The sequence below is a fragment of the Quercus lobata genome, chromosome 2 (assembly GCF_001633185.2).
Source record: "Quercus lobata isolate SW786 chromosome 2, ValleyOak3.0 Primary Assembly, whole genome shotgun sequence".
Taxonomy (NCBI): Eukaryota; Viridiplantae; Streptophyta; class Magnoliopsida; order Fagales; family Fagaceae; genus Quercus; species Quercus lobata.
Window position 1 is genome coordinate 80,404,423 of NC_044905.1, and position 15,240 is coordinate 80,419,662.

Genomic DNA, 15,240 nt, shown 5'->3' on the forward strand with positions numbered 1-15,240 from the left:
CTAACTACTTAAAAATCAAGTTTTGGACAGAACCAAGGTATTGCATTGTCCTCAGACTCAAACTTATGGGGAAACCAACTACTTAAAAATCAAGTTTTGGACAGAACCAAGGTATTGCATAGTCCTCGGACTCAAACCTATGGGGAAACCAACTACTTAATGAAAATATCTAAGTTTTGGACAGAACCAAGGTATTGCATGGTCCTCGGACTCAAACCTATAGGGAAACCAACTACTTAAAAAGCTAAGTTTTGGACAGAACCAAGGTATTGCATGGTCCTCAGACTCAAATCTATGGGAAAACCAACTACTTAAAAAGCTAAATTTTGGACAGAACCAAGGTATTGCATGGTCCTCGGACTCAAACCTATGGGGAAACCAACTACTTAAAAAGCTAAGTTTTGGACAGAACCAAGGTATTGCATGGTCCTCGGACTCAAACCTATGGGGAAACCAACTACTTAAAAATCGAGTTTTGGACAGAATCAAGGTATTGCATGGTCCTCGGACTCAAACCTATGGGGAAGCCAACTACTTAAAGGAAATCTGGATACTAAGTTGGACCTAACAATACACAGGACATCTCGGGTGATGCCTATATCTCCATTGAAGGAGGTTCAAACACGAGTTCAGGGCTCTATAGGTGCGAGTAAGCTAACGTTCCGAAACATGATTCTGAATATATCGCATGCGCAACCATTCATACATGTTAAGATAATTAGTTCAAAAATCATAAATAATAGTAAATATCGACGAGGGCAACTAACAAGTAATCCAAAGGAAAGAGGAAGAAAAGAATTTCATATATGTGTTCAACATGTTCAAACTACAAGCAGACTACAAAGTTTTCAAAATAAAAAAGAAACTAGTTAATCATTGAACTAAAAACAAATACGGAGGCTGGCTGGGGTTTCTACTTCTTCAATTCTGTGTCGGCCACATCCTGGGAAGGCAGAACAGGACCAGCTTTGACGCCCTGGAGGACAGTCCCTTCTGGGGAAGATTGAGCAAGATCGGTGTTGGTACTCTTGGGGACCACAGTGAGGGGAATTGCTTGCAGGGGCTGGGCAAGTATGGCTGGCTCTTCGGCATCAGGGATCTGAGCGCTGACCTTAGGCTCGACATCCTCTTTGGGTACCTCGGGATCCATACTTTCAGGTGCTTCTATTACATCATGAAGCTCTCCCCCTTTAAGCGACTCGCCAGGAGGGACGCCGATCTGTGCAGCCTCTGACTGAGTAACCCCTACCTCGTGTTGATCGCTCACAGCCTTAGAGCTGGCAGAGGCGGCCTCACGAATGGCTAGAGGATAAAATATGCTCTCCGCCTTCCACAAATCAGAAGAAGCATCCACCCCAGCTCGCTTTAAAGCCTCTTCCCAAACCTGGGAGCAGAATAGCTTGCACACTCCGAGAATTTGGGCTTTAAGGGAGGCTTGGGTTTCAGCTACCCCCGTATTGTAACCCTCATCCTCGGCCTTGTCCCTAGCAGCTTCGGCCTCGTTTCTAGCAAACTCAGCCTCCTGCTTGGCCCTCATGGCTTCGTCCTGGGCATACTCTGCCACACCTTTATCATTCTCTGCCAAGATCAGTCTTTTCTTTAAATCATTGATCTGCTCATTGGCTATTCGCAACTGATCCTCGGCTTCGAGTAGACGTTTTGTCTATTCCTCGGCCTGTTTTTGGGCGCCATCTAAACCCGCCGAGGCGCTGTCCCTCTCTCGGATAGCCTTCTTTAAGGCATCCTTGGCCTTTGCGAGGTCGTCCTCGGAAGCTTTGAGAGTCCACGCGGCGTCTATACCCTTGGAGCGTTCATTCTCGGCGGCCTTACTCTGCTTGTTAACTTCCTCCTCCATTCTATAGGTGGCCTGGAGAGCTTGTCAAGTGAGATAAATACATCGTGAGTGACAGACCGGGAGCAAGAGTTAATAAAGTTTTAGGTTTCAAGAGCCTTACCATGCCCAAGTACCTCTTCGTACTGAGGAAGACCTCCTGCATCCTCATTTTCTTCAACTCATCCACGTCGGTGGGAAGTAGCATGGTTCTCCCTAATGCGTCTGCCACATAACCACCCTCGCCATCTCCAAGGTTCCTCATGGACGCGGTTTCCAACAGTAGCCCCCCGTGGAGCATTGGGGCAGGAAGCCAGGCGCTTGGCAAGGATTGGGCTTCGATCCCCTTCCCTTTACTTTGGGCGGATTGGGTTTCGGTCTCTTTACCCTTACTTTGGTGCCCAATCTTCAATTGTTTCACACGCGGGGCTTCATCCCTCTCCTTAGAAGATTGGGATTTTCCCCCGTCCATGGCTTACTTACCCTTGGGACTTCTCTTTTTCTTTAAGTCAGTGGGCTCCGGCCGAGGAGGCAGAGTTGGTTGGGGAGGAGCAGGAAGTTTGGGGTGGGGAGATTGTGGCTACGACTTTGTGGAGGATGACCTAGTCTGGATGGTCTGGGGCTAAGGTGGTGGAGACGGAGCGCTGGACTACAGTGTTCCCTGCGTACCCTTCCCCGGTTGACCCTCGAGGAGGTCGAATAAGCTGGTCGGGGGCTTTCTCTTAAGTCCCATCTCGGTTTGGGAAGATGTGCCTACTGATGACAATTTCGTCTCGGACAAGGCCAAGTCACCTATATTACCAGAAGGATCCTCGGATTGGTCAGCTAGGTCAAATACCCCAAATCCCTCCTTGGATTGATCTAACTTGCCTTCGTCCTCCGCTACTTGGTGAGATGAGGAGAGGTCCACCAGTGGGATGCCCTCTGGGACAAATGATCATTCGGAGATTAAAAATCCTGATTCGACTACGGTAATTTTTGGAAACCGAGGACGGTTGGTGCTGATCACGTGCCTGGGGTCGGCGAATGACTTCTGAAGGGGAGCATACCCTAAGAATTTGTGAGCGGCTCGGACTTGACCATCCCCGTCATTTACTAAAACTGCCGCTTGAAGAACAGTCTCCAAGTCCACCCGGTTAACTAGGTGAAAATGTCGGTAAAAAGCGTGTGGATCTGCAAGAAAAACACATGCGCATGGTTAGTTACCGAACCACATCAAATTAAAATGGCACAAAGGATCGGCACCCTTCCATTCTCTATACCCCACCTGGTTCTCCCTCTACCGTGGGGCACGGATCGCCATCATGCCATTCACCGGATACGATAAGGAAATCCTTGTTTAACCCCTTGTTGGAATCAGGGAGGCATTGAATTAGTCGAACCCTCTCGTCTCTCGTCTTCATATAATAGGATTTCCCCTTCAAATTTTGGAGATTATAGCACCAATTCACGTCGTGGTGGGTCAATCTTAGCCCCATATTTTCGTTTAAGCCATCCACACAACCCAGAATCCTAAACATGTTGCCGGTGCACTGGGTGGGGGCCAATCGGAAGTGCCTGAGGTAACCCTTCGTTACCGGCCCCATGGGGATTCTCATACCCCCCTCTACGAAGGCGAGGACAGGAATTACCACCTCGCCCGTTCTCCTCAGAAAGTGCCACTCCCCCATCTTACAATGCCTCAGACTCACGTTGGGAGGAATCCTCTAGTCGGTGATGAACTTTTCCATCGCCTCCTCAGTATCAATCAATTTCCTCAGTCTCAATTTAACCATCTCTACGAGTTACTAAACAAACTCAACCAGTGACGAGAGAAGGAAGGGAACCAGAGAAAAATAAACCCAGAAAAGAAAAAGCACGAGTTAATGGAGGCAGGGAACTTACAGAAAAGAGGAAAGGCGCTTCGGACAGGCTTTTTGTGCTGGAGATAGACTTGAGTTTGGACGAAAGTTCAGATGAACCTAGGGTATATGCGCCAGAACTCTTAAGTGCAAAACTGAAGAGACAAATCCGTTCCAAAAATCATTTATGCCTCCCATTGAGAGTAACTGCATGAATTTTCCCGCCCATAAAGGCAAGGAAATCCCCACCGTTAGATCTCCATCACGCCGTAGAACGTGGGTAACACAGAGCCGCCTGCATTTAATGAGGCCACGTTTCACCTTCCAAAGTCTCCAGGAACGTGTCTCGGGCAGACGAAAAGTCTCGGGAACCGATAGGTGATAAGGATTGACAGGCATTGACAGATGTTTTATGTCATCAAAACCCTTCTATCCGTCCGAGGAGCCGGATAGCAGGATTTTGAGGGGCTATTGTGGGACCAGAGAACTTATGATCCGGCCCACGCTTTACTAGGGCCCAGGGCCCGTACCGAGGAAAGTATTTGCCGAGGACGAATAGGGAAAGGCCGAAATGCCTGGGGGTACAGCCGAGGACGACCCTGTCCTCGGCATTCCAAGACTTCAAAGGGAAGAGCAACATCTCGTTGTAGGCTGCCCCCAAAAAGCCCCTTGAAGAAGAGGCGAGTATGATGGGACCCATGTGGAGGTACGGTGTGGAATTGGTTCAAGGTAAATATGTCCACTCCGCATTAAATGTGCCCGCAAGCGTCCTAACCATATTAATGAGAAAAGACGCCTGAACAGGGTGGCTTCGGTCATCGCAACTAACAAAAAAGTAAGGGGAGGCAGCTGATGGGACGAGTACTTAAGTATGCACATGCCTGATCAACAAGTGGAAGGTTAGGATCAACCAAGAAGGGTTATATAATGTGAAGATTGATGCGCCAAAAGAAGGAGGGGGGAAAAAGGCCAAGAACCAGAGCCTCCCAGACCGCCTCAAGGAGAAAGACTCCTCGAGCGAACACGGCTCAACTCTGTATGAACACCACGACTAACCACCGTCCGGTGACCAAGGCCTCGCCTTTTAAACCCACGCTCTACAAATGATATTATTTAGGCCTTTTTACGTGCGAACCCAATATCATTTTGGGTCGTTACAAATTGAGTCCTTACACACACTATTTAAAATCACTTTTTTTTTTTTTTTTTTTTCATAAAGCACGTTTTAAAAAAACTGAACCAAACTCATCCTGAGTTGTTTGGCCTATAAAATTTGTAAAGACCGACTGCGTTTTTGTTTTTAACAATTGTTTATACAATATGTTATAATTAAAACAATATATATATATATATATATATATATATATATATATATATATATTTATATATATTTGGGTTTAAGGGAATGGTGTCTCAATTATGTATACTCCCTTCTTGTGAGACATCCCAAAAATCTTATTGGTTGTTAATGTAGATGATAAAATTTGAGATTTTAGTTCATCACATGTCCTTCAAATCAATTAAATTTACTAGTCAAAAATCAAATCAATTAGTCAAGCCACTTTTAATAGGTACTCACCACAACATATCATATAGTAAATAATATGTGTCGGCAGCATTGTAAAACGAATATTAATGGAGTAATGGCTCTAACCAGCGAAAAAAACAAGGAAAAGAAAGCAGTACTCTATTATTAGGAGCCTTCCTTCCTCCCTTCATTTCCAACTTCAAAGTCCGCATGACAGTCAACAGAAAACACTTTCCTTCTTCCTTTTGGAATTTCCTTTCCCAAAAACCCTATGCCCCTGAGAAAAAAATATCCATAATTATTTCATTTAAATATTTTTGGGTATTATTTCATTTAAATGTTTTTTTAAATGTTTTTTATTTAAATTTTAAACTTTGAAAATGTTTTATTTATGAGCAAGATTTAGGTACAGTACTTAGGTGTTGTTCCTTAAGTTCTCTTTTTAAGATTCTGCCATGTGGATTTTTTCTCATAGGATGAAAGTATATTTTTTAATTAAATAGACACATGACTAAATCTTAAGAGAAGAATATAAGGAACAACATCTAATGTACTGTACCTAAGTTTTGTCCTTTATTTATACCCACAAAGATTTCATTTAAACGTTCTATCATATTTTTCTATTAATCCGATAATCATCACATCACTATTTTTTTTTTCTTTTTTTTTGGGGCCTGATACGTCATATCACTAGTTGGTTTAACTTTTAAGTGAGATTTGTTTCAAATATTGAGGTTTAAATTAGACTTACCTGGTTTGATTAAAATTATTTAAAACTATAAGGTCTAAATGAATATTTGTTAAAAAGGTTTTTATTTAAAAAAAAAAAGTTTAGATAGAACCTAGCTTTTAGATCTTCTTTTCCCTTTACTTTTTTGTTTTTTATGTTTTGAGATACATAAAAGGGTGGCAAAAATCCAAATTTATCATTGCTTTTAACAGAGATGAGTAAGAGCAATTGCATCAGTTGATGCAAATTTTCCTTCTATTTTGCACAAAAAAGCTATTTTTTTTATTTTACACATCTATTTTTACAAAACACTCACATCAGTTTATCTATTATACACATTTATTTAATAAAATATTCATTCTTTTACAATTTTTTATTATTCTTTCCCTCACTGCCTCTCTCTCTCAGACCCATTCTCTACAACATCAAAGCAAGAAACCAAAGGCTATGGCAAGCACTGAACCCGAGCACGAGCACAGAGAAGAAGAGGAAACCCCAACCAACGAGGACAAGGACACTGGAGCTCAAGTTGCTCCAATCGTTAAGCTCGAGGAGATTGCCGTCACCACCGGCGAGGAGGATGAAACTTCCATTCTCGATCTGTACGTTTCTCTTTCCTCTCTCTCTCACTCTCTCTATTTCTATGGTTTTCCTTTCTTTTTCATCACAATCTGATTGAATCTAGGGATTCTTGATTTTGCAGCAAAGCTAAATTTTACCGTTTCGATAAAGATGGGAACCAATGGAAACAGAGAGGCATTGGTTTTGTCAAGTTTCTCAAGCACAAAGAGTACCAGAGACAAGAGAGAGAAAAAACTAATAAAATAATAAATGCAAGCGCTACAGTAATTGTGCATAAATGCATAATTTTACACTCACTGATGTGAGTGTTTTTATATTCAAAATGTGTAAAATGAGCACATTTTTCTATTTTGCACAATTATGCATCAACTGATATAATTGCTCTAATAGGAGACAAATAAAGCTTACCTCAAGTGGGTAAAATACCAATTTTTAAATCACAGGTAGTCAAAGTATTTTTTCGAGCAAACCACAAGTGGGTAAAGTGTAATTTCTTTTTTTTTTCTTCTTTTTTATTTTTTATTTTATTTTATTTACAGCAAGTAGGAAAGGAAACTTGAAAAGCAAATTGACAAACTCCTCCAATATGATAATACATTCAGCATTTCATAAATATTAGACGCGGTAACTCGAAATCTCTATCAAATTGAATTGCTTGTATAACAATAGCATCATTGCTGTCAAATCAGGCATTCTGCCTGCCAATCACAGCTGATTCACAGAATTGTAAATAAAACATCTGCCTCCAAAGAACTGACATCAAACATCTAAGTCTCTTTGCCTAGTATGATTGCAATTGCAGCACAAAACCTTTAAAAAGGAAAACATGAGGTAATGTAAGAAACAAGTGATTCATACGATGATACCCTGAACATCTGGTTCATGTCCTCAAATATCATCCTATGAGAATATAGAACAAAAGATTTGTCTAGGGATAGAAAATTAATATCTACTATCTAGAGAGATAAAAAGAGAGAGCAGCTTAGAGATCTTTTTACTCAATTTTCAGAACACATACAAACATTAATCACACACCACACACACACATAAGAATCTATCTATTGACTTGAACACTATTGTGTGTGTCTGCTTGTTTTAGATATTTTCATACATCCTGAAGGAACCTGCTCCAGTGCAGCATGCCATGTCACAGGAGTCCCAGTCAATGTGCTGACACTCCTTTTGTTAACCTTGTCATCGGTATTATCTTCATCCTTGCATTTCAAGTTGCTGTGCTGAAGCTTCTGCAGTGTTGGGCTACATTCCACCATATGTATTTGCAATGATTCAGTGAAGTTCTTAAATTTGGAGGCACCCTACAATAAAAGCTACAGTTCTTCAACCTAAAACTTGAACCCATGCCATATGCTCATTAATTAAACAACAACAAGAAGAACAAAAATCCAAGAAAGATGAAGGAATGTGAAGACAAACTAATGTTTTCACTTGAACATTAATGATTAATCAAAAAACAAAAATCCAAGAAAGAAGCATGACAAGGAATGTGGTCACTTACACGAAGAAGATCAGCCATCAGAGTTCCTCGTCCTGGACCCAGCTCAACAAGGTTAACTTTATTTGGTTGTCCCATTTGCTCCCATAGGCACATGGCCCAAACACCAACCATCTGAAGTTACATAAGCAAGACATGAGAAATCATTCTTCTTGATTGCAAATCTTCAAAAATGAAAGCAACTCAGATAATCATGTTCCTTTTCCTAGAAATTAAAGCCTTCTTCTTCCGTACTTTGTTGGATTGGAGTGCTGCTTTTCTGTCTCCCCCTTGTTTTTCTCTCTTGCACTTGTTTGATTTTCGTATTTTGAATTTATTGTACTTCTCTCTTAGTACACCGCCAGTGTACCAGGTTTGCTTTTTTCTAATAAAATTTTTCATAACTTATCCAAAAAAAGAAATAATGTTCTTTTTCCTTATCTGTCCTAGAAAATCCTCAGAAAATTGAGAGGAGATATAAGCGACTAGAAGTTCAATAGAAAAAACTTATCTCCCCAAACATTTGGCTTACTTCAGGGGAGGTTATAAAATCACCCTCTGCTCCAAACACATCCCGATTAATGTAGAAAGTAGAAACCAGCCTTAGGATTTGTCAAAACTTCCTCCATGTACTCAGCAATCGAAATTGGCCCACCACGGTACTGAGAACACAAAAATAACAAGGACTAAGATCACAACTACAAGCCATTCCTTATACAAACAGAGAAATTAAGGCACATTTAAATGCTAAGTAGAAACAGAAATTACCAGAGTAGCACGAACATACCAAACTATAATTTGAATTTATCGCGGAACCAGAAATAAAAGCAAGTGAAATTCAATTTCTAAGTGTCACAATTTTTTGATATTCAGTTTCTTCTTATAACTTAATTGAGCAATGACATACAAAACATAATCGAACACAAACCCCACGATCAAAATCATTAACTAATATTTTGCTCCCTTATTCCAATAAAAAAAAAGTAACCACTCTATACCTCCGTTAGTTCCAAAGTGCCAAACCCATTACAATTAGTATTGAATTTCAATCAGAGACACAACCAGAAACAAAAGCCCAAAAAGAAAAAAAAAGGGTATTTTCCATAATGAGCTTGTCAATTTCTTATTGATGATAATGGCAATGTCCCCACATTCACACCAAAAAAACTGCAATGTTTACACACAGAAAAATGCAACACATTAAAGAGTGAAAAATGATCGAATTGCGAATCTTGATAATGCCTTTGAGGTGCTTGACGAGCTCAGAGTCCGAAGAAGGCTCATGAGAATGCTCTGCCATATTCAAAATTCACCCACTACAAATACTGAAATACGTATATGTATATATGTGTGAAAAAGCTAGAGAGAGAGTTGTTATTGAGTTTTATTGTTATCAGGTGGGTTGTAGAGTGGAGAAGTGGAGTGGTTTGCGTTGTCCTCTACGTGTTCGATGAAAGAACTGTTTAGGAATTGGGACGATGAAGAAGAGGAAAAGAAACGATGTGAATGTCGGGGTGCGGAGTGGTAATAAGCATTGGAGAGTCGACGACAAGAAGTGGGAGCTTGGAGCAGTAGACGTCTCAGCAATTTTGTGATTTGTCATTTGTGATCTCTCTCCTGTGCGAGGCTCCTGAGGAAGTGTGATATAAACAGCGACTTCAAACTAGTTGAAAATTATAAGATTCATTACAACTGGTTCAAAGTTCAAGGAAACATTGTGATGGGGATGTAGCTCAGATGGTAGAGCGCTCGCTTAGCATGCGAGAGGTACGGGGATCGATACCCCGCATCTCCACTTCTTATTTTTCCAAACCGCAAGTTTTTTGTTTTTGCTTTTTTTCTTTTTATACCTTTTTGTTAAAAACCTTTTTTTTTTTTACTGAACATGATAGGACTAACTTGGTTGTCTGTGATTAAAACATAAGAAGTACAATAAAATAAGAAAAAAGGAAAAAAAAACTATTGTAGCTTTGTTGACTATTTTAGCTATAAAATTTTAGTTTTGGTGGTTAAAATTAAGCAAGACTAAGAAACCCGATGGTCCTTGTCATTTATGGTCTGTTCCAATCTGCTGGAACTATTACTTGCTTTACATCTTTCTCTGTTTTTATAAAATTACATTTTGTAAGTAGAATGTATAAGCTGATTTTTGTTGTGATCATGAATTTAAAATTAACTTTTGGTTACTACCATTTGTGTACATGAAGTCCTAATCCTGGTCATAATAGGCTTCAAACTATTGCATTTACATGTAAAGAAGAAAAAATTATTCCCAAGGGTTATTTGGTATTGATGTGCAGCAACACAAAGACGTGGTTTGGAATTTTTGCAGCAACAATTGTTATGGCATTTTGGTCTTGGAATGATTAAATATCAAGTAGTTTGTTGGTTTGCTTAACTTTTTTTTTAGTCTCTATTATAATGTAAGTTTCCCTTCATCTAGTTTGGTTTTGGTTTTCACATGCTAGACATGGCCTTCAGAACAGGTACAAAAAACTAGAAAAAAACCAAGGTAGAAGGGGACAACTTGACTCAGCTTGCTTTTCTTATGCTTCTATTTTAATTTTTAACATGGACATTGGACATCAAAATGCTTGTACAAGTATGTTGCCCTCAGGCTTAGGTCGTTGCCATTGTTGATAAACCAGTTGCTTAAGATACCTCTCTAATTGGTTCAGGAGCTAGTAAGAGAGTTTATGTGCCTTCAAGCATGAGCCAGTGTTAGGGCTGAAAAAAAAAAAAAAAAACTGATAAACTGTATGGACCAACTGAAACTACCCGAACCGAATCCAATTTTTCTAATTTTTTCTTTGTTTAGTTCGGTTTCGGTTTAGATTTTTGAAAAATCGATTTTTTTTGTTCAATCTCAAATTCACAAAGTATTAAACTAAATCGAACTAAAACCAACCAATATTTACCAAATATTAATATATACAAATTATTTCAAGATTGTACTTAGCAAAGTGACAATGACACACATGTTTCAAGTTTGTATCCCTCCCTCTCTCTTTGTCATGCCTTCCTTTCTCCTTTTGTCACGCCTTTGTGGCTTTTTCTTCAGCCGCTCCTCATCACCTCCTCCATGCCTCTATCGTTACTACCTTTCTCCACCTCCCTCCTCATTTCTCTCATTTTGGGTATGTTTGCTAAATTTCTATTTATCTTTTTTGCTTAATTGTGAGTTGTTTGTTTGATTTTTGTGTTGTTTGTTTGCTAAAAATACATGATTTTGAGGGGTTTTTTTTTTTTTTTGAGGGCGGGGGGTGTTTGGCCTTTGGGAGTTGAGAAAATGTGAAAAAATAAAGAGAAATAGAGTTTTTCTTTCCTTTGATCTGTTTGGTTGATAAGAAATTAGAAGAAATCGAAAGTCAACCAGATCGAATCGAATGGATTAAAATGCAATCAGTTCGGTTCAATGTTCCTTCCCTATAGTTTGGTGTCGGTGCCAAATATGACCAAACCAAAAATTTCGGTTTAGTGGATAAATCGCTCTTCACCCTCCCCCCCGCCCCCCCAAACCGAAACCAACCAATTTCACCCTAGCCAATGTAGAAAGAGCTAATGGATCAAATATGTAACGACTTAAGGAAAAGCGCTAGTCACATCTGCGCTATACCTTAAAAAGACTAGTCGCAATTGAGGCTCCTTGTAGTTGTTAATAAAGCCCAGTTCAACCCAGTAAATACCCAATGTGGGACTTATCACACATTCACACATATCACACAATCAATCAAATTAGGGCATCACAAAATATGAGGCCAATGCAAAAATCTCATATTCTATTTACAAAGAGGGCTGTTTCCCATTCCTATACTCTCGCAGGAGACGAATAACGGATTCAGAATATTCCATACACAAAGGGCACCAAGGCATCAAGGGTGAAATAAAATGGATGCATGATGTTTGCTCTTGCTAGGGTCATTTTTTTCCCTAGCACCAACAGACTTGTAAAGGCTAAAGACTTTAGACAAGTCTTTTAAAAAAATAAAAATAAAAATAAAAAACTTTTCTCTGGTTAACGTGTAAAGAATTAGGTAATAGAATGGATGTTGATAGGCTCGATCAAATCATAATCGTCCATACATTCACGACTAGTAGCGGACGACCTAACCAAGATCGTTTGGGAATAAATGGTCGTCGCTCAAGGACGAGTAAACCCACCTCCACCCCTCGAGGAACCGTTACAAAATATTGATCAACCTTTAGATCGTTGGAAGGGGCAGCTCATCATTAACACCCCGCAGGGGCGTTACCAGGCAAGAATAAAGTCTCCATCAAGACTCCACCAACGGCTAGAAGAAACCACCTGTGAGTGCACGCATATAAATACATAACCCCAAAAGGGGTGGAGGTAAGAAAAAAACTCTAGCACAGTATTCTCACAACTCTCTTTTGTCAATCTTTCTAACTTTGGCATCAGAGACTTTTTTGCAGGCACCATGCCGGCGAACTATTCCCGTTCTTCCACTCACTCGTTACTGAGGATTGGGTTGGTCGTGGACGACTTCCATCTGGACGATCAAAATTGGCTGACGATCTGAGCATCATCAGTTTGGCGCCGTCTATGGGAACGATTCAACACGTGATCTATTCCCGGTCCAAATGGAATCCAGTACAAACCCAGATCCCGCTGCATTGGCCCTACAAATCCAGTCGCTATCAGCAACTGTGGAAGAACTCACCAGACAGAACCAAGAGATGAAGCAACGGCTGCTACAGGAAAGTAATTGTGCAGACAGGGGCGACGATGAAGACAGTAACAGAAGGCGAACCAGCACCCCGGAAGAAGCAAGCTCGGATCTCTTAAGAGAGATGAGGAAAGAGATGGACGAACTGAGGAATGCCATCAAAGGAAAAACGGACCAAAGCCTGGAGAGGATCGTTCGGAAGACTGATTCACCTTTTACCATGGCCGTCCAGGAGTGCCCAGTACCCTCCAAGTTCCGTCTACCCCAGCTAGAACCTTTTGACGGGCTAAAAGATCCCTTGGATCATTTGAATACCTTCAGGAGGACCCTAGGCCTTCAACAGCCACCTGATGAGATTTTGTGTCGCTCCTTTCCTACGACCCTCAAAGGAGCAGCCAGGGAGTGGTTCAACAAGTTGCCTACATCGTCCATTGATAACTTCGAGCAGTTAAGCAGTTCCTTTGTCCGTCATTTTGTAGGCGGGCAGTGTCCAAAAAGGACTGCTGACCATCTGCTTACCATCAGACAAGGAGAGAAGGAACCATTGAGGTCTTATGTGACACGTTTCACCCGAGGAATGCTGGAAATAGACGAGGCAGATGACAAGGTGCATCTCACGACCTTCAAAGTGGGGTTGAAGTCTAGAGATTTTGTGGCATCTTTGGCAAAGAACCCCCCTAAGACAATGGCTGAGGCATTGCTGAAAGCTCAGAAGTACATGAACGCGGAAGAAGCCCTAGCAGCCATTGACGGAGCAGAGAAGAGCAAGGACAAGAAGAAAGAAAAGGAGGATGATCGACGAGGGCTAAAAAGGGATCGGGCTGACCGACGGAATGACGATAGGAGGAAGGAAGACAAGAACCCTCGTCCATTGAAATTCACTCCGCTGATGATGCCCGTTGACCAAATTCTAACAGAGATAAGGGATGAACTGTCTCTCAAGTGGCCAAGACCACTCCATTCAGCGCCCGGTTTGCGCGACAAGAGGAAATACTGCCGCTTCCACAAAGATCATGGGCATTACACGGAGGATTGCAAGGACCTCAAAGAGCAGATTGAAGAGCTCATCCATAATGGGAAGCTACAACAGTATATAAAAAGGGGAGATTCCGGCAGGTACGGACAGAAAAGCCAGCAAGTTAATGCAAGGAGAAACGAAGACCACCCCCAACCTCATCCACAAAGTGCGCTAGGGGAGATAAAAACCATCGCCGGAGGACCAACCGCTAGGGGATCATTCAAATCACTCAGGAAATCATACCAAAGGCAGGTAAACAGTGTCCACAGTATACCTCCGTTAAAGCAAAGACGCACCAATGGAGACTTGTACTTCTCTGAGGATGATGCCAGAAGTGTAAAGCAGCCTCATGATGACCCACTCGTTATTATGATCATGATCGAGGGGTTTAACACACGAAGAGTCCTGGTCGACAGTGGAAGCTCAGCCGACATAATCTATCTTCCTGCCTTCCAGCAACTAAAACTAGACCCAAAGAGGCTCCGTCCTTTTAAGTCTCCCCACCTCAGTTTTAGCGGAGACAAGGTATACCCAGAGGAATAGTGACATTGACGGTGACGGCCGAATCATACCCCCTCCAGGTAACCAACCAGCACAATTTCCTGATAGTGGACTCACCCTCATCCTACAATGTGATCATAGGAAGATCAATGCTCAATCGCTGGAAGGCTGCCATTTCCACCTACTGCTTAAAGGTGAAGTTCCCAACAGAATAGGGTGTCGGAGAAATTAAAGGAGACCAAGTATTGGCAAGAGAATGCTATCAGGCCGTCCTGGCCTCGAAAGAGAACCATACGAGGACGATTGAAGAGAAATCGCCAGAGATTGTGGAGAAGCTTGAAATAGTAGAACTGGCTGAGGGGAGTCCGTCAAAGACGACCCAAATAGGGACGAACCTGAGTCCCAGGACGAAGGAAGAGATCGTCAGCTTCCTGAAAAGCAACCTCGACATATTCGCTTGGAACCACGAAGATATGCCTGGAATCCCAGCAAGCCTCATCCAGCATCACCTGAATGTTGACCCGGGAAAGAAACCCATCCAGCAGAAAAAGAGAGTCTTTGCCCCCAAGTGAAACAAGGCAGTGACAGACGAGGTAAATAAGTTACTTGCAGCCAAATTTATCCGAGAAGTCCACTATCCAGAGTGGTTGGCCAACGTAGTTATGGTCAAAAAAGCAAATGGGAAGTGGAGAATGTGTGTCGACTTTACAGACCTAAATCAAGCCTGCCCAAAAGACAGCTTCCCACTACCCAGGATCGACCAGCTAGTGGACTCCACAGCAGGGCACAAACTTCTCACGTTTATGGACACGTTCTCAGGATATAACCAGATACAAATGGCTGAAGAAGACCAAGAGAAGACTGCTTTTATCACCAGCCAGGGATTTTACTGTTACCAGGTCATGCCTTTTGGGCTCAAGAATGCAGGTGCCACCTATCAAAGGTTGGTGAACCAGATGTTCGAGAAGCAAATCGGGAGAAATGTGGAGGTTTACGTTGATTATATGCTCGTCAAGAGCAAGGAGGAAG

At 41.6% G+C, this 15,240-nt stretch overlaps 2 protein-coding genes and 1 non-coding gene across 3 annotated transcripts; 2 read left to right on the plus strand and 1 right to left on the minus strand.

The window, feature by feature from the left end:
* Window positions 1-7,347: 7,347 nt before the first annotated feature.
* On the minus strand, window positions 7,348-9,624 carry LOC115978333 (protein arginine methyltransferase NDUFAF7 homolog, mitochondrial-like). The gene is made up of 3 exons (XM_031100355.1): window positions 8,516-9,624; window positions 8,029-8,139; window positions 7,348-7,828 (listed from the first exon to the last, which is right to left on the minus strand). The coding sequence occupies exons 1-3, from the start codon at window positions 8,525-8,527 to the stop codon at window positions 7,586-7,588; spliced, it is 366 nt and encodes a 121-aa protein (XP_030956215.1). The 5' UTR covers window positions 8,528-9,624; the 3' UTR covers window positions 7,348-7,585.
* A 102-nt stretch (window positions 9,625-9,726) lies between these two features.
* On the plus strand, window positions 9,727-9,799 carry TRNAA-AGC. Its single transcript has one exon. It is a non-coding gene; the product is annotated as a tRNA-Ala (tRNA).
* A 2,807-nt stretch (window positions 9,800-12,606) lies between these two features.
* LOC115971929 lies at window positions 12,607-14,253 on the plus strand. Its single transcript, XM_031092038.1, has one exon. It carries the CDS (start codon window positions 12,607-12,609, stop codon window positions 14,251-14,253), a length of 1,647 nt encoding a protein of 548 aa, XP_030947898.1.
* Window positions 14,254-15,240: the final 987 nt, after the last annotated feature.